Raw genomic sequence first — 19,193 nt, forward strand, 5'->3', positions numbered from 1 at the left:
CAATCCGCAAACTCCCCTCAGCAGCTCGCCGGGCTTCTATATCCACACGGCTCCTCTCCTCGGCTGCTCGGCCTCGCTCCTCCCAGTTGGAGCACTCATCCTCCCTATCCCGACAACGACGTCCGATCTGAGCGTCAGCATCCAGTAGCCACTCCCCTTGCCCAACCGCCACGTTCTCCTGTAATCTTCGGTCAATAGAATGGAGGTCTCCCTGTAAAGAAAATAGGAGGGAAGCAATGTAAAAAAAAAGAAGAGGAAAAGAGAGAAAAATATTCATTCATAATCATGTGCATACATATCACTACACTAGGTCATACCATAAAAATATTCACCAGGTGATGGGCGTGACTCAAGTCAAGCCGCATGCAGAAATACTCGGATAGCTCCAAGAAATCCGTGCGAGTTTAGGCAGGCTCCGATAGGTAAATTAAAATTCGATCAATGGGCACAGGCCCCGCTATGGACTGTGGTCTACGGCATTATCAATGGGCACAGGCCCCGCTACGGACTGCGGTCTACGGCATCATCAATGGGCACAGGCCCCGCTACGGACTGCGGTCTACGGCATCATCAATGGGCACAGGCCCCGCTACGGACTGCGGTCTACGGCATCATCAATGGGCACAGGCCTCGCTATGGACTGCGGTCTACGACATCATCAATGGGCACAGGCCCCGCTACGGACTGCGGTCTACGGCATCATCAATGGGCACAGGCCCCGCTACGGACTGCGGTCTACGGCATTATCAATGGGCACAGGCCCCGCTACGGACTGCGGTCTACGGCATCACCAACGGGCACAGGCCCCGCTACGGACTGCGGTCTACGGCATCATCGATAGGCACAGGCCCTGCTACAGACTTCAGTCTACGGCCTCATCGACTCCAGTCAAATGCAGACGATCCTGGTAAAAAGAAGCGACTGCGGTCACAAACTCTCGGACGAGTGATAAAGCCCAAATATCAAAGTGACTGCGGTAAAAAACTCTCGGACGAGTGATAAAGCCCAAATATCAAAGTGACTGCGGTCAAAAACTCTCGGACGAGTGATAAAGCCCAGCTATCATCAACAAAGGACGCCTGCAATCGATGTAGAGATTAGGGTCGAACGGATGATTTGGAGATGTGCAAACGAAAGGACGCCTGCGATCGATGTATAGATTAGGGTCGAATGTTCGATTTGGAGATCTACAATACAAGAAAACGCCTGCGATCGATATAGAGATTAGGGTCGAATGATTGATTTCGAGATATGCGAACGAAAGAATTTTACCTGCGGTTGATTTAGAAACTAGGGTAGCTGGAAAGAGCAATCTTACCTGCGGTTGATTTGGAGACTAGGGTAGCTAGAAAGAGCAACTTTACCTGCGGTTGATTCAGAGACTAGGGTAGCTGGAAAGAGCAATTTTACCTGCGGTTGATTTAGAGACTAGGGTAGCTGGAAAGAGCAATTTTACCTGCGGTTGATTTGGAAACTAGGGTAGCTAAAAAGAGCAACTTTACCTGCGGTCAATTTAGACTAGGGTCGCTGGAAAGAGCAATTTTACCTGCGGTTGATTTAGAAACTAGGGTAGCTGGAAAGAGCAATTTTACCTGCGGTTGATTTGGAGACTAGGGTAGCTAGAAAGAGCAACTTTACCTGCGGTCGATTTAGACTATGGTCGCTAGAGAGAGCAATGTTACATGCGGTCGATTTAGACTAGGGTCGCTAAAGAGAGCAATTTTACCTGCGGTTGATTTGGAAACTAGGGTAACTAGAAAGAGCAACTTTACCTGCGGTCGATTTAGATAGAGCTATATACCTACGGTCGATTTAGAGACTAGGGTCGCCGGAAGGAGCGTTCGTCTGCAGTCGATTCAGAGGCAAGGATGGGACAACCAAGGCGAAGATCGAAGACAAGGCCGGGGCATGCGGCATGGAGATCAGGTATTCTTTCTCCTACTCTATACGTGTCTTTTACTTTAATATATTTACATTGCATGTGTTGCGTTAGCAAAAAATGTTTTCAAAACGCACACATCACTGTCAAAATAGGAAAGTAGGGGCAACTGTAGACATCGAGTCGGAGGACCTGTGACGAAAACCTGTAACAAGACGGTCGAAGCGGTTGGTTCCGGAAGTTTTAAAACAAAAATATATAATAAAAAGGGAAGAAGTTAATGGGAGTCGCGGTCATCAAGTGGACGGCTCGCAAGTGCTCAGCGACGTGGTGCGAACGCCTAGCGACAGCCGACGCGTGTCCGACGACAGTTGGACGCGCGCCCGGCAGCGCGGGACGCACGCTTGACGTCCGCTGGGCGCGCGCGCCCGACAGCGCGGGGCGGACGCCCAACGTAGTTGGGCGAACGGGCGACGCCCAACTTTAGCCGGGCGTCGCCCAAAGATTCCGGGATCCGTGCCTATAAAAGGCACGGATCCCCATGCATTTGAAGGGGAGGAAATTTTTGGAGCTTTCTCACTCTAGACATTTTTAGAGAGAGAAAGGTAATTTTTTGGAGAAAATATTTTTTTTCCCAAAAAAAATCCAAATTTTCCAAAGTTGAATATTTTATCGAAAACACAAAAAACGCCGGAAAATCATAACTCGTGGAATCAAACGACTTCGACTGTCAGATACCGATCTTGAGGTATTATCCGAGGACTAGACTCGTTTTATTTATTTATTTATTCGTTTAATTTATTTTCTTACTTTATTTTTTAGAATAAAGTTTTTATTTATTTAGTCATTTATTTATCACGTCTTATTTAATTTCCCGTATTTATTTATTTTTGTCTTGTATTAAATAAACATTCGTTTTTGTTTTGAAATAAAAAACCTCATTTCAATATCCCAACACGAACCGTGATCCGATTCAAAGGTAGTTCGGGATTAAAAAACGTTGTAATTATAAGTTTTGAAAATATTTCGAAATAACGTTTTAAAATAAAACATCGTTTTAGGATTCTCCGTTATAGACTATGATCCTATTTGGGTAGTTCGGAGATCCAAAATGATAGAATAGATCTAATTTAAAGTGTTTGAACAAATCTGGAAACTGTTGGACTAAATCTGTAATTCTATCTTTTCTGTCACTAACAGCAGATTAGAGACGGATCTTCCGTCGGTAATCTGCTGGAATCCGAAAATACTCTTTTAAACCCATTTCTTCAACTTTTTTGATATTTAATCTCTTATATATATATGTATAATTATGTAATATGTTAGTTAAAATTATTTTTGAGGCATTCACCTAATAATTATCTATATACTTACTTACTTTGTATATTCAATTATAATTTTCATTGTTTTGGTTTTATGGAATTATTTGTATATGTATATATAGTTTTTGGTTTATTTAAATGGATTTAGCCATTATTGAGGATGAGATGTTTCCTATATGTTCATAAACTATTTTGGGATCCAAATTACTTTCCTTTTCTTTTAAACTTGTATAGTTTTAGTTATTTTTACATAGTTATAATTAGGATAAAAATGTATTTTGTTTAGTACTCTTTTTCTCATTTTCTTTATTATATCATATAGTATTTCTTATTCATTTTCATCTATAAATACGTCCTTATTTTTAGATAAAACTATGTATATATATATTCTTATCTTATTTTTGTATATATATGTTTATATTTCAAATATGTTTGATTGGGTAAAATTGGACCTTGATTTGTTAATTGTTGTAATTATGTTCAAGTAAGGTTCAATTGAGTGAAAAAGGGGAAACCAAACCACAAAAAGAGAGTTTAATTTGTTTGTTTAAATTAAAGCTTTTCTAGATATTCCTAAAGTGTAAATAACGTTTTCTTATCATTTTTAAACCATTTCCAAAATATCACGTGTTGAAACCTTAATTCGTTCCAACGACGGATTAAGCGAACCTTGTAATTAAAATCGTGTTGTTGTAAATAATAGAGTTTTGAATCGTTTTCTTACTCAAATGGATTTGTACAAAAATAATTGGACTTGTATGCCTAATCACATTTTTGGAGTTAAAGTTTTTATTCCACATTTTCAAACATTCGAGTCGTTCCAACGGCGATTCGAGTCGATGTCATGTAAAGTAACGGGGTTTTAAATCGTACCTAAATCGTTCCAACGGTGATTAAGGTACGAACCATGTAAATAAACTCGTTTTTGGGGAATGAGATTAGCTTAGAGTTAGTGTATAAAGCATAAATCACCTTGTGAATAAATCAATTCTTCCTTCTCCCCCTCTCTCTCCTATGTATTTTTAATTCATGTAAATGGGTGATTCTTTACTAAAGTGGCTTTTAATGACATGCTCAAAACGGTTTTCAAATCGAGAAAGAAAAGGTTTCAAATGAATTTTAAACTTAAAGAAATATGCGATTAGTCCATTATCGCCTAACACGCTGAGTAGGAGGCCGGTGGTTCATAACCGGGCGATGTCGGGGTGCCTAGTAGCCTTTCTCCGGAAAGGAGCTAGCCTTCTTGGCTCGTACCTAAGTTTCCCAAACCCTCACCGGTCTCCCGCAAGGGATCGGTGTTCATTTTCCCATTCGTGGGTGGCGACTCTTCTATACTCCCAGCTCCGGTCCTACCGAGCAGCTTGATTCCACGATTGGTTGCTTTCGGCGCCAATCACCGCTTACGTCGCCATGAGGTGTCCACCCCCCGGTCCGCCCGGGCGAGGCCGTTCGGCACCTTGTCTAACAACTGATAATTTAACATGGTTCGCCCTTAATTTTAGTTACATCTACGACCAAACTCGAGAATAAATTATTCCACTATAAAATAGTAGGCGTACAAAGAGAGCATTCTCTAGAAAATTTTCTAAAGTTACAACAATATGAGATAAAGTAAAAATAGTAGCACTCATGTGTTTTCCAAAAATAACTATCTTACTATTTTGTCACTCTCCGAATTAATTAAACTACCCTCCTAAAAAACTCGGTTAATTCTCCTAATCGAAGAATCCTCACTCAAGCTTTTACTCTCTCTTTTCTCAAATGAATGTGTAATGTGGTATCCACCCTTAACATTTTATAGTGTCAAGGGTAAGGATTTAGCCAACAAGAGTAATTACTCTTGTTGGATGGAATTGAATGCGCTGACATTCAATTAATAATTAATAAAAAAAATTTAAATATGGATCCCTCATGTGAAAGGGATATCATGCTTAACAATTCTACCATCCCAATTACATGAGGGCCTTGTTACTCATGTAGCCATTCGATAGTATTCAAACTTTTCCTGTGGTAAGAGCTTTATTAACAGGTCAGATCCATTTCATCGGTATAGATCTTATCAAGCTGTGGCAACTTCATCTCCAGCACATCCCTGATATAATGATATCTGACATCAATATGTTTTGATCTGGAATGGAAAGAGGTGTACTTTCCAAGGTGAATAACATTCTAACTATCACAAAATATATAGTTGATAATTTTCTTGATGAAAGCCAAACTCATTGAAGAACTTCTTCATCCAGGACAATTATTTATACGCTTCTGTTGCTGCAATGAAGTCTGCTTTAGTTGTGGAAAGTGCAACACACTTCTGTAATCTTGGCTTTCATGACATAACCCACTCTATAAATTTAATTAGGTAACTTGATATCAACTTTGTGTGTCAATATCTCCAGCCATATCTTCACCCGTGTAGCCAACTAACACATATTCGGTGTCTCCAAAACATAAGCACATTTTGGATGGTCCGCGAAGATACCTGAATATCCATTTGACAGCTTCTCAATGTTCCTTTCCTAGATTTGAAAGGAATATACTGACAACGTTGACTGCATATGTAATATTTGGTTGTGTGCATCGTATGTAAGGATGTAAATGGGGCGGGGATTACCCGTCCCCGACGGGGCACGAGTAATCCTCGCCCTGTTTTATTATGGGGCGAGGATTACCCATTCCCGATGGGACATGAGTAATCCCCGCCTCGTTTTATTATGGGGTGGGGATGGGGACTAATATGTGCCCCGTTAGCGGGGATGGGAAAAGGTATCCCCGTCCCGCGGGAATCCCCAAACTGATTTAGAGAAAACGAAGATGTAGTGATCTGAAGTAGTCTTCTTGTAGTCTTGCTCCTTATAACTGATTTAAACTTATTGTACCATTATCGTGGTTCTTGCTTTAAGCCGAAGAGACTTTGGTCAATCTACTACACCATCATTTTTCTACCACTTCAAAAAGTGAATCCACCAATTAGTATATTACTTTTTTACCCTCTTAAATTTTATTTTCTTCAACCTTCTATCACCTTCATCCTCATTCTTTGTCCTTCATTTATTCCTTATGCATATCTATCTAACTCTCCTTTCTCTCTCCAACTCAAGCAAGGAAAACAAATCAACTTCTTCTATAGGAAAAAAAATGGAGGATTCCAAGGATTTTTCTTCTCCTCCACTTCCTTTTCTAGCCTCCATTATAGGGATCTTCAATTTTAGTTTTGGATGGCCAATCACAATCTCAAAACGACAAAAATCATCTTCGCCATGTGGAGTCAATGTCTACTTTCCCTTCCGGATAATGGTTTTTTTGGTCAATCATAAAAAATCCATACTTCTTGTGTGATAAATCCTACCTTCCTTCAACACTTCTAGTATCTCTCTGATTTCCTTTTCATTATAAAACAAACCCTCTAATTTTCGTCTTTTCCATTTCCCAAATTATGTCTTCAATGATTTCTTATGGGAAAATTCTCAAATTAGAGATGGAGAATTTTAAGTCTTACAAGGGCTTTCAGATCGTGGCGGCTATGGCTATACAAGCATGGTAATTAAGAGATGCCCTAAATCTTGTATGATTAGTCGACAAGGTCGATGAAAAGGGCCACTTATTGCTGTTATGAAAATGCATCAAAGATAGTATCTGATCTCCATGCGATGCGGCATTCTGACGTCTACGTCTAAGCTCTCAAGGACTCGGATTTCTCTAGCCCTTTTAAGGACTTCACCGCCATAATTGGCCTTAATGGAGTTGGTAAGTCCAATCTAATGGATGCAATTAGCTTATTGCTCGGTGTTTGAACAAGTCCATATTATTTAACTATTATTTATTTATTTATTTGTGGTGAAATTAGGGTGGAGTGACAATGATATGGGATTTGACTGTGGTTGGATGGGATGTGACATGTAAAGAAGAGTTCATACTAGATGATGAAGGTTTATATAGATTTCTACTACGAAAATAAAAGGAAAAAAATAATAATTGGAGAAAGTATAAGGAGATCTTTTTATATTGATCATACTAACCTCTAAGGTAATTGCTCTTCTCAATGGAAATATTATGCGCCTCATATGTCCGAATATGAATGGCCCCTAAAGGAGCTACCGCGTGGAAAGACCCCAATATAGTGGGTTCTTTAATGATGTAAGGAAAAGATTAAGCCATGGCAAATCAAAGTAAGGAAATGATATCAATCAATTCGAATAGAACGCGCAAGAAGTCAGATTAAAGTATTTATTTGAGTTTCCAATTTAAAATCTTGTTACCTCAATGTCTATTTTTTTTAAGATTCATTCATGAGTCATGGATATTTAGTTTTTAGAGAGAGAATGATATAAATGAAGGAGAACAAAAGATATGAACAATGAGAGGGAGATTAAAGAGAAGTAGGAGGAGGATAAAAAATAAAAGAGAGAGTTATAAAGTGGATATTAAAACTTTTGAGGATAAAAAAGTATTTTCCTATTAGGTGGGGGGTCAATTTTTGAGTTTTAGAGAGGTCAAACCGATGATGTGTTGCATTTAACAGGGTTGGGCAGTCATTTTTTGATCATGCACACCATAGTGGAAAGTCATCCATAAAGTCATGCATTTTAGTGTGCAAAATTGAAAATTATACACCAAAGTGTGATACAAGGGAAATGTTGTATGCCACATATGTAGTTTACCCGAAGTAAAAGGGCAAAAGAAACGATGGAGATTTGGGAAACACTTGGGCATATAATTCCTTAGGAATTTTTTTAGGGTTTGTGATGTTTCATATATTATCTTATAACGTTCTTAATTTCTTCAATAAAAGTCTTCTCCTCCCTTGTGGATGTAGGTACAATTGACTGAACTATGTAAATATTGTGTTTTGAGTTATCTTGTAATTTCCTTTTCGCATATCAAACTTATTTTAATCAATATTTGCTCCAATATAATTCCTAACAAATGGTATTGAAATCTTGTTTTGATGGTTAATATTTCAAGACAATAACAATATGGTTTTGTCAATGAAGTTTGATATTGAGAAATTTATAGATCAATAAAATTTACAAAAACTCAATATCAGCTCATTCTCATTCAAAATGGAAGGGAAAAACCGTTTCTGGGGGGAGGAGAAAAGTAAAAAGTATGTTACCATGATGGAAGAGTAGTGGGAAGAAGAAGAAGATAAAAGACGCTAACAACTATGTTTCTTTATCCATCGAACGAAAGTGGTAAATAAAGTCGTGAAAGAAACTACCATCGCCGTTGGGGTTGCTTTATATGACTAAATCAGTCACAAATAAATTGTTGCTAAGGAGTAGACTCAGGGAACTTCGCTCAGAAGAAGATAAATTTGTTAAACCTCATCTCCGTGAATTCCTTGGAATCATTATGGATTTACAAAATATCTATGTTGTGATGGATGATGATGATTTAACTGTAATTTTTTTTGTTTGTTACCAAGTACATATAAAACAATTTTGTGAGAATGTGTTGTATGGACGTGAATGAATAACTCTCGAGGAGGTTAAAAATCCATCATTACAATGATAAATTATTAATGGTCAATTGGTAAAAGTTGATGAGCCAAGTACAGTGGGCTTGGTAGTTCATAGTAACAAAGGAAGCTCACAATTAGGGATGAAAACGAGTACGAGTTTCATAGGTATCCAACACTACTGGTGAACATTATTGCTATCTTATGGCAACAAAACCAAATCTTTCTCGATCTGATAGAGTTCTTTTAACTTCAGATGATGCCTATAGAAGTACAGTTGGGGTACCATAATATCTTATTATCACTAAACGGGACCATGCATTTACCATAAATAAATCATGTTAGTTTATACAAAGTCTTATGAATGTGCATTGGAAAAGTCTAAAACATGTTCTCAAATATCTAAAAGTTCGTAAAATGCAAACATCTTATTATCACATTTGGTTGTTAGTCAATTACGTCGCTATTATGACAGTGATTGAATGTCTTGATGATAAATGATCTAGTAGGTGCTAATTACGTTGCAGAAGTTTGATATATTGGTAAAGCAACCAACTACGCATGATCCTCTACTAAAAGTGAGTAGAAAGTAATGACTAACGTTATGTGCATGATCCTTTACTGAATGGAAATATAAAGCAATGACTAATGCTCTATGCATGATCCTTTACTGAAAGTGGGTATTAAAAAAGTGATTACTGCTATGTCAAAATTTTATTGCTTCGGTCCTTGCTTCATGACATCGAGTTTCCTATTTTCAAGCTTGTTCAACTATATTGTGATAACTAGTTTTTGACCCGTGCGATGCACGGATTCATCTTAATATATAAATATTAACAAAAATATAATTTAATAATTACAATTAATGATATAAAGGTGTTATATAAATTAAATATTATTATTTTATTTTCACATTTAATTTAAATAATCTTTTTATAGATAAATATAATAATATAACTAAAGTTAATATATTATATATTATATTATATTTTTTATCAGTAAAAAATAATCTTGCTGGCCAACATGGAGCACGGTGCCATCCTCTTTGCTATTACTTGTCACCAAATCTGGAAGTGGAGGAATGAAGAATTATTTGCGGGTAAGGCTGTCCTTATTCCTGATTTACTGTTTTTCTTCTCGAAGAAGCTCTTTGTTATTACTAAAAGCTTTGAAAGAGATTCCCTTGTTCGCCCCTCCCCGGATAAAGAGATCCTGCTAGTTGGCTGGAGTAAGCCTAGAGAAGGGTTTGCTAAGTTGAATATTGATGGCTCCTGCCTTAGCAATGGCAGAATTGCTGCTGGAGGAGTTCTTCGGGATGCTGGTGGCAATTGGATGGCGGGGTTTACCCATAACTTGGGGACGGGCTCCTCCTTTTCTGCGGAGCTCTGGGGTATCTTGTCAGGTATTAAACTCGCCATTCGCATGGGTGTTAAAAAGCTCTCGGTGGAATCTGATAATCTGGAGGCTATTAACAGGATTTCAGATAGCCAGGCTGTTTGTCTAAAGAGCCAGAATCTCATCAAAGCTATTTTGAGGCTTCGTCCTGCCATTGAGTATCTTAATTTCTCCCATATTTTTAGGGAGCAAAACCGCGTGGCGGATCGCTTAGCAGCTGCTGGGCATGGGAGAATGTTAGGTGTTTCTACCCTATCTGTTCCTCCTTCTTTTCTTTTGCCTTCTCTCCTAGAGGATAGGATTGGAGTCAGCCTTCCTAGACTGATCCCGGTGTAGGTTTTTTGTTGGTTTTGTTTTTTTCCTTTCCTTTCTTACCAAAAAAAAAAGAGAGAGATTTTAGGGATTAATTTAAATTATGTAGAGCTTTTAGATATAGATATGCAGAGAATTAGAGAGATTTTAGGGATTAATTTACATTCTGTAGAACTCTTAGATATAGTATATAAATTAAATATTATTATTTTATTTTCACATTTAATTTAAATAATCTTTTTATAGATAAATATAATAATATAATTAAAATTAATATATTATATATTATATTTTTTATCAGTAAAAAATAATGAAGTGACACCTCAGCTCCATCGTTACTGTTTTATATTATATATAGATATGCAGAAAATTAGAGAGATTTTAGGGATTAATTTAAATTATGTAGAACTTTTAGATATAAATATGCAGAGAATTATAGAGATTTTAGGGATTAATTTAAATTCTGTAGAACTCTTAGATATAGTACGTATAAAATAATCTTTTTATAAATAAATATAATAATATAACTAAAGTTAATATATTATATTTTATATTATATTTTTTATCAGTAAAAAAGGAGGAAGTGACACCTCAGCTCCATCGTTACTGTTTTATATTATATATATAGATATGCAGAGAATTAGAGAGATTTTAGGGATTAATTTAAATTATGTAGAACTTTTAGATATAGATATGCAGAGAATTAGAGAGATTTTAGGGATTACTTTAAATTTTGTAGAACTCTTAGATATAGTACGGATAAAATAATCTTTTTATAAATAAATATAATAATATAACTAAATTTAATATATTATATTTTATATTATATTTTTTATCAGTAAAAAATGAGAAAGTGACACATCAGCTCCATCGTTACTGTTTTATATTATATATATATATATATATATATAGATATATGTGTTATTTATCTTACATTTAATTCATTTTTTCATGCTTGCACTAAATATATGGAATTGGATTACCACTTTATTCGTCGACAAGTTGCTTCGGGTTTTGTTCAAGTTCATTTCATATAAAAAAAAGGGTAATTAATTTATTAGTCCCTATATTTTGACAAAACACATTGTTTAGTCTATGTATTTTCAAAAACACATGGTAAGGTCCCTAACCTTTTTCTCAATGAACTGTTTAGTCCTTCCGTCTGTTTGTTATATTTTTTACCGTTTCTGTCTTCGGAAATGACTAAATTACCCTTTACTATTTACCTTCGAACTTCAGAAGAGGAAATTCAATTTAGAAGAAGAAGCTATTTGTATGGAGAACAAGAAAAAGAACAGACCCAATGCTTACGAATTTGAACGATTAAGAAGAAAATCAAGAAGAAGAACACTCAAAGTTGATTTCAGATGCATTAGAGTTTAAAGGAAAGGAAAATAAAGGAAAAGAAGAACACAAATCCAAATTGAGTGACAGAATCTTCATGAAAGTCTAACAGCAGGGACTAAACAGTTCACCGAGAAAAATGTTAGGGACTAAACAGTTCACCTAGAAAAACGTTAGGGACTGTACCATGTGTTTTTTAAAATATAGGGACTAAACAATGTGTTTTGTCAAAATATAGGGACTAATAAATTAATTACCCTAAAAAAAAAAATACAAATATTCTTACCAAACCACTAATCACTACTGGGATCCTAACTCTTCACACTAGAATTTTGATGTGTCTTAGACATTCGGCTTGTCGGATGGTCTTAACGATGTCCTCGAATTCAAATATATATGGCCTTTGATCTTGGTCTGTATTTCAAATTTTTTGTTGTGTAATCTTATCATTTATATTCTAGACAAGGTTGTAAAAACCGCTAGACTATCAGACAGGCATGATTTTTAGGGATTGATCGAGAATTAATCGAATCTGTATCTTTGTATTTTTTTTATTTGTGAGGATAAACAAAATTTTATATAAATGTAATTAAATATGTATTATACTATCTAAAAACAATAATATAAAAATAATTTAATATAGAAAATATGTATATTTGTAACATAATCCTAAAAAAACGTGTCAAAAACAACATTTTAACCGCAACATCATTAAAACAACTGAAACAAGTAAAAAATAATGGCCATAGGTGATATAATTCACCGAAAATTATTAATAATGTCCTTAAAGTCTTCAACCATATCATAGAAATAAGTAGGGAACGCAATTAAATAAAAACATCCGAAAATAATAAACACAATTCACCAAAAATCATGCTACAACGTTCAAAAGTTAATATAATAAATCAAGAAATCAAAATAATAACGAAAAAAATACATTTTGTTCCGATTACCGCCTAGACGGCCCCTAGGTGGCTTCCTAACAGCCTAGGCTGCTAAAGAACTGATAGGGAGCCAAAAACGGCTAGACAAGTCTAAGCGGTAAAATTGGAACGAACTTTTGATTTTGAGTGTCTAAACAGGATCTAGACAGTCCAAACGCATTTTTCATGAACACGGCTTTCTAATCTTTTGTTATGGAATCAATCAAATATAATACATTCTTATCTCACCTTGAATTGTAACAAGAATAAATCATATTTCGTGAAAAGTGAGAACTGCTTATTAGAATTTTGCAAATCCATGTCAATATAAGAAATTTAGATTTATAAAAAATGATCTCTCTTTAAAATCATATGGTAAAAATAAATAAATAAAATTGTCACTTGGATTATTCATTCATACAACATCAACTTTTCTTTACAAAAATTTCCTACTTGTAGGAGTTACTGATATTTAAATTCAATTTGAATTGCTTATTTTTTGAATTCGGACACTTTAAGTGATCGCTCTCCCAATTAAACAACTCGAGATTCTTACTACTCAAACTAACTTTAATTAGCTTATGAAATTTGGTCATATCTATCTGTATTGAATTGCTAAAAAAGGCTGTATCAGATCAATCAAAAAGACTTATAAAGGTTTGAGAGATTGGGAGAAAGATTCACATTCAGCTCAATTGTATACTAAAAATGGTTTAAAAGAAAGAAACTAACACTTGTCGTCAGCAGTTGAAGGTCGAATCTCATCGGCGGAAGCGGAATGCCGGATTCTTCCAAGAGCAATTCCCACAGTAGAAGAACCACCATCAGTAGAACTTGGTTGGTTGGATACATCACTTGCTTCTTTTAGACCTTTCTTTCTCTTTACCTTCTGTGCCCAACCCACCAGTCCAGCTTGCACATGCTCATCAAATATTGCTTTCTTATACGTACTTCCCATCTTCATTTCATTCCAAAACATCGTATCAGTTTTCGCCCCGAATATTATTATATATTTCGAAAACAATTAGCTACACTGACCTGTGTTACAATTGCATAAAGTGGAAGAGTGCTGTAGCTGCACAGTACCTGAATGATCACCCTATATCAAGAAAACAACAATGTCATCATCATACTGAAAAGTAGTTCTAAAAGGCGGGTTTAACGGTTTCTACCCAATAATTAGCCTCGGGACAATATACCGGACTTGTCCCATAATGCAGGAGTTGAAGCCATATTGAACCTGCAGAGGTACACAATGAATTTAGAATAATTAAGTAGAATTGAGCAAGTCGGTATCCGGTGATCAATCAGCTTACCCATATCCAGAAGAAAAATGCAATCTCAAAAGCATTTTGGAAAAGGATAAAATGGATCAAGAACAAAACAATGCCTGGCCGGTTGAACCAGAAGTGCTCATCTGATGGTTTTACTACCAAGTCCCCTTCTATTGCAACATGTTTCTCAGCAACATCATGAGCCAGTTGGTTGATTACATGCTCCAACTTTGTTCCCACAGCAAGTAGAAGCTGTACAACTCGAAATGGTAAGTCAAATATCGAAAAAATGCTAAAACAGTGACTTCAAAACAAGGGTATTCTGGTAACGAAACCAAAACTTGAATCTTTTGGAGACAGGGAAGACAAAGGGAAACTACATCAGAACTATAGTTGCAAAATTCAAAGTCAATCAAAAAGAAGAAACGGGGTTTGAGTTACTCACCGCAAAGGGAATAAATGCTATCCAGAAATATGTATGCCAACCTGCATTGAGTACAATTTTTAGTAAGCAATCTACACCACACAGACTTTAAGGAGAAGCTAAAATCATAAAGCAACAGATATCATCAATGAAAAGAATTCTTCAAGTATCAGACTTGCGCATTTTCAAAGAATTCTTCATAATTTAGAGTAATAAATTGACCCTATAAATCCAAGCAACCCACATTAGAAACCTGGCACATTAAAGTGCCAAAAACTCTCATCTCCAATTTGATTAAGCCACAAAAGTTATATGTGACGCCGAAAACAAAAGTAATTGTGAAAGAGAACAGAAGAAAATGTGCAGTGAAACATGAAAGGATATTTTCCATAAAACTGAGCATGAAGTAGCATACTATACCATTGACATTCAGCAATAAAAAGATGACCACAAATATCCAGAGATACCAACTGCAACCAAGGGTATGACTAAAAGGATCAGTATACAAATTAAAGCAATCTTCAAGTTAATCAGTTAATGAATATGTTTAGCACTTGCCTTATTCCAACAACAACCTTGAAATCATCTTCAAGGGCACGAACCATGTATCTGTGGAAATTAAACTTCTGATTTGTTCTGCAATGTGTCTACACCAAAGTAGTAAATCGGCTAATTAATGTTTAGTCACGAGCAGCGTAGTAGCAAGTAAGCTTAGATAGAACCTCAATTTACCATTATGAACCCCAATCGGAGAGTTATGTAGTCTGATTTTGTCACAGATGCATAGAATTGCTTAAAAAACGAATGCTGCAGAAACAAACAAATAGAAGAAATAAAATAACATTAGAACCCGACTCCGCTCATTTCTTGCTACCAAAAATAGCCTGCTGGAAAAAAGGAATTGATGTCTGAACTATTTTACAGGCTTCCATAATTAGTGAACCATATATATATATATATTAGATCTGGAAGAAGAATGTGGCAGATAGTTGAGATAGTAGCTTACCACCCACCCTAGCAGAGCTGAATCTTTACCAAAGCCCCGAAAATGCTCCTTGATAAATGTATGCTGATGAACATGGGTGACCTTTCTCTTCAAAACTGCACTAACACAGTTCGCACAATTCACACACACGATAAGCCTTCCCGAGAAACAACAAAGAGCAATGATCTCAGTTTTTAAGTTTTTTTATCTAGTTCAGTTAATCACCGAGTTAGTCGACGTAAACCAACATAAGGCCTTGCTAGCACAAATTGAATTAAAAGGAAGTGGCAATAGCAACAATGTTCAAAATGCATGCGCAGACATTAACGGCCAATCACAAGGCATATCAAATGCAAGGTATTTAGCTTAATGCTAAAATTGTTACCTTCTTCGGTGTCATATAGATCTTTAGCAATTGCCTTCTCCCAGTTGTGCCATTGTCGAATCTAAATGAAAAAGATAATAATAATGAAAAATGCGACAGACAACCATCAGAAATGAGGAATAATATAAATACTGATACCAGACACTCACCCTTGCTCCTCCAAAAAGAACAGTAAGTACGCTGAAAGTAACATGGACAATGGCTAGGACGAAGATAAAGATATGCAAATGATGTATTGCTTCGATAGATAACATCGGCACCTTATCCTGAAGAAAAAGAAAAAAATAAAAGAATGATGAGTTCATAATTCTGATTATCTGCTGCAGCAACAGAAACCACACCAATCAGAAATAACCTCCACAAACAGAGTGAAAACCAAAGTACGGCACCTAATATAAATTAAGAAACAGCAACGTTTCTTTCTCGAATAATTCATTCCTCAACTCCAAAAATGGCAAGAAAGGAGGTAGTTCTCATATTAAGTAAAAACTTTCTCGTGGCAAAATAAATACACATTAAATGCTGATCGAAATTGAAACAGACTAGATAATTGGTTAGAAATTAGAATACAAATCTAATAAAAAGTAGCTAAAAAATGCAATGAACAGATACATTCAAAGGCACACACTTCATTTAAAGGCTCATTGCCTTAACTACAACCATCAATAGTAATAAAAATCCAAATGTCAAAACCTATAAACTGCAAATGTAACTGACAAGATGACATGAACTGGAAATCAAGCATGTATGATTAAATTGAACAGCATAATTCATTAATGCAAGATGGATCTTTAACCCCTTTTTCCCCAATTATTTGGATAAGGGCATCCTGGTGCACTACGCGTCCCCTCTAGGCGAGGGTCTCCGAGGAGGGGTCCCACCACAAGGGTGTATTGGGGGAAAGTCTTCCGTGCCAATTTTTTTTGGCAAGAGGCCGCTCCTAAGACTCGAACCCGTACCCGTGACCTCTTGGTCACACGACAACAAGTTGCGCCAAGGCTCGCCCTCTCCCCAGTTATTTGGATATGGCAAATTAAAGCTCCGTGCACAGTTTCCACGGAGCTTTCAGGTGCTCAAGCCCCCCTAAACCCCCTTGGATCCTCCCTGAATTAAAGGGTAGATGAAAAGAGAATAAATTATACCTTCCGGGCACAGTAACCAAGTTGGGATTCTGCTGCTTCAGCAAGAAGACGTCTAACAGTTCCAGAAACAGTAGTTGTAAAGGACCTCTGGAAATGTTCAGTAGTAGTGGCGTCGGATTCATGTCCTTCCTTTTCTCCCTTTGCAGAGAGTTTACAAGGAAGCATATTAGTCACCACTTCCTCAGGCACACAAATTTTAGACATTGTGCTTTGAGATACTGTCAACAACAACGATATGAATCCCAGAAGCATCAACTCTGCCAATCAAAAAACAAACAAAACCCTCCTAATTAATTATAAATGATTAACAAATTTCCATTTCATACACGCACAATCTCACAGAAATTACCTAATTCATAACCAAAAAGATTAAATTTCGTAAAGGGGGAAAAAATCCCTCTTTCAGAGACTTTGGAAAAAGAAAAAAGGAACCATTTTTTTTTGGTACGCATTGATCGAAAAGGTGGATCGAGAACAAGATTAAAGAAAGGAAAATGGGGAAGAAAAGTGGAGACCTTCTTTAATCTTTTGTAGGGCTTCATAGAGGGATTTTTGGTTCTTCTTCTTGAGATATTTGCCGCCATAATGGATTAATCTTTCGACAGCAAGAGAAATGGCGATGATTACTGTACAAACAGCAGCGACGATCCATGTGGGTGTGAACTCTAGAGTTTCTCCTTCTTCACCTTCTCCACCAGACATGTTTGGCAGTTCAGACACTGAATCTTATCCAACAAACAACCTTTGTGTGATCAAAATACAAAATTAAAAGTAGACTGAGAGTGAGTCAGTTTTGTCTGAAATGAAAATAACAACAACATATCATATCATATGTTGTTCGTTCGTTCGTTCGTTCGTTGATGGTGATTGCTTTTCTATGCAGTTCTAAGGAGTGATTGATGCAATTTTAGTCACATTAGTTTATTTAATGGAAAAGTGAAATCTTTGTCCTGATTCGAGGAAAAAAAAAAAGAACAGGAAATTCTGCGGTCCAAAAGGTGTTCCATATTTCCATGTGAACACTGAACTTATAATATGGTAACTTAAGTTGTCTTGTTCCAGAGCTTATTTTCTAATTATTCTGTTCTGTGGGAAGAATAATTATTTATGAGATAAAAAAATAGTATCGCTTAGTTTTAATTTGGTAGTAAAATCCAACCTGACTTGGTATGCTTTAATTAATAAATGAATTTAAAAATGACATAAGCCTCAATCACCTTACACTGTAATATATATCTAAATAAATATATATTTATTTTGTAAAAATAAATAAATGTTTATATATTTTTTTTAAACAAGTACCCGGATTATATTAAAGAAGATATGAAATGATTCTTACAAACAGCGGCTGATAGCTAAATAGGAATAGTAAAGCAGGAAAACTCGTTAGCATTGGAAAGGGCATGTCGTGCAATGACATGTGCAACCCCATTCGCTGAACGAGGAGAGAACGACACCGAACAATCGGTTCTGTTAGAAAGAAAAAATTGACAATCGCTTATAATGGTTCCAAAATCTGATAGATCATCTTTATGAGTATTGACAGCGTCCACAACTCGTTTGGCATCGTATTCAAAGATAACATTGCTGCAATTGAGTGAAAATGTCCATATAATCGCTTGGCGCAATGCAATAGCCTCAACTGTAGCAGCAGCTATATAACCATCATTCCAAGCACTGTAGCAAGCCATAAATATTTATATTCTCTTAGTTGTTGAAAAGATGTGTATTTTTCTATTTGAAAATATTCATAATATTATAAAATCAAAACAACATTTAAGTCTACCATAAAATTACAAGTTCACACATTAAAAATTTCTAATGAATTTTTGAGATTGATAGTGTATTAAAAATAGTGGTTAATTTTTTTCTAAAATAAAAATAAAATAGTAGTTATTTTTTTTTTATAGTTTGTCTTATTTCTCGATTCAATGTTTGTCAGACACTTTTTAGATGGATTTTCTCTCAATTAAAACTTCATGTGTATGTTAGGATTCGAACTCCAAATCTAATATTGATTAATTTTATTTTGTTAATAATATAAAGATGTTAATTAATTTATCATTTTACATAAAAGTTGCTATTTTTTAAGATAAAAAAGAATTTAGTAAAAAGACTCGGACTCCGTTTTGTATTCTCTTTGCAATAATGAACTCTTTATTTATTTATTTATTTATTAGGGATTAATGATTATTATATGAGATTATCAGTTTCCTTTGTCTTTTTAATTGCATTTACACTTGACAATTCATGATTTCATTAACTATCTTTTAGAATTCCAGCTTCTGTTTATTCCAGCTTGTCTATTTATTATTTCTTCACACGTATTAATAATTGCCTACAGATGTAC

At 35.7% G+C, this 19,193-nt stretch overlaps 1 protein-coding gene across 2 annotated transcripts; it reads right to left on the reverse strand.

The window, feature by feature from the left end:
- Nucleotides 1-13,236: 13,236 nt before the first annotated feature.
- LOC136206600 (MLO-like protein 1) lies at nt 13,237-17,850 on the reverse strand. 2 transcript variants are annotated; one of them, XM_065997718.1, is made up of 13 exons: nt 17,359-17,850; nt 16,844-17,100; nt 15,851-15,967; nt 15,702-15,762; nt 15,338-15,432; nt 15,064-15,138; nt 14,890-14,978; nt 14,752-14,801; nt 14,353-14,393; nt 13,950-14,159; nt 13,806-13,873; nt 13,672-13,732; nt 13,237-13,591 (listed from the first exon to the last, which is right to left on the reverse strand). In XM_065997718.1, the coding sequence occupies exons 1-13, from the start codon at nt 17,543-17,545 to the stop codon at nt 13,361-13,363; spliced, it is 1,542 nt and encodes a 513-aa protein (XP_065853790.1). In that variant the 5' UTR covers nt 17,546-17,850; the 3' UTR covers nt 13,237-13,360. The 2 variants fall into 2 exon arrangements, with proteins under 2 accessions (XP_065853790.1, XP_065853791.1); XM_065997719.1 differs by lacking the exon at nt 17,359-17,850 and adding an exon at nt 17,193-17,335.
- Between the last annotated feature and the right edge of the window lie 1,343 nt (nt 17,851-19,193).

The sequence above is a fragment of the Euphorbia lathyris genome, chromosome 9 (assembly GCF_963576675.1).
Source record: "Euphorbia lathyris chromosome 9, ddEupLath1.1, whole genome shotgun sequence".
NCBI lineage: Eukaryota > Viridiplantae > Streptophyta > Magnoliopsida > Malpighiales > Euphorbiaceae > Euphorbia > Euphorbia lathyris.

Excerpts from the sequence above, each read along its gene's own strand:
- LOC136206600 (XM_065997718.1), bottom strand. The coding sequence starts at position 17,545 with ATGTCTGGTGGAGAAGGTGAAGAAGGAGAAACTCTAGAGTTCACACCC. Across the intron at positions 17,101-17,358 it reads CCTACAAAAGATTAAAGAAG|AGTTGATGCTTCTGGGATTC; the intron begins GTCTCCACTTTT and ends TTTGATTGGCAG. Across the intron at positions 14,802-14,889 it reads AAGGTTGTTGTTGGAATAAG|TTGGTATCTCTGGATATTTG; the intron begins GCAAGTGCTAAA and ends CCTTGGTTGCAG.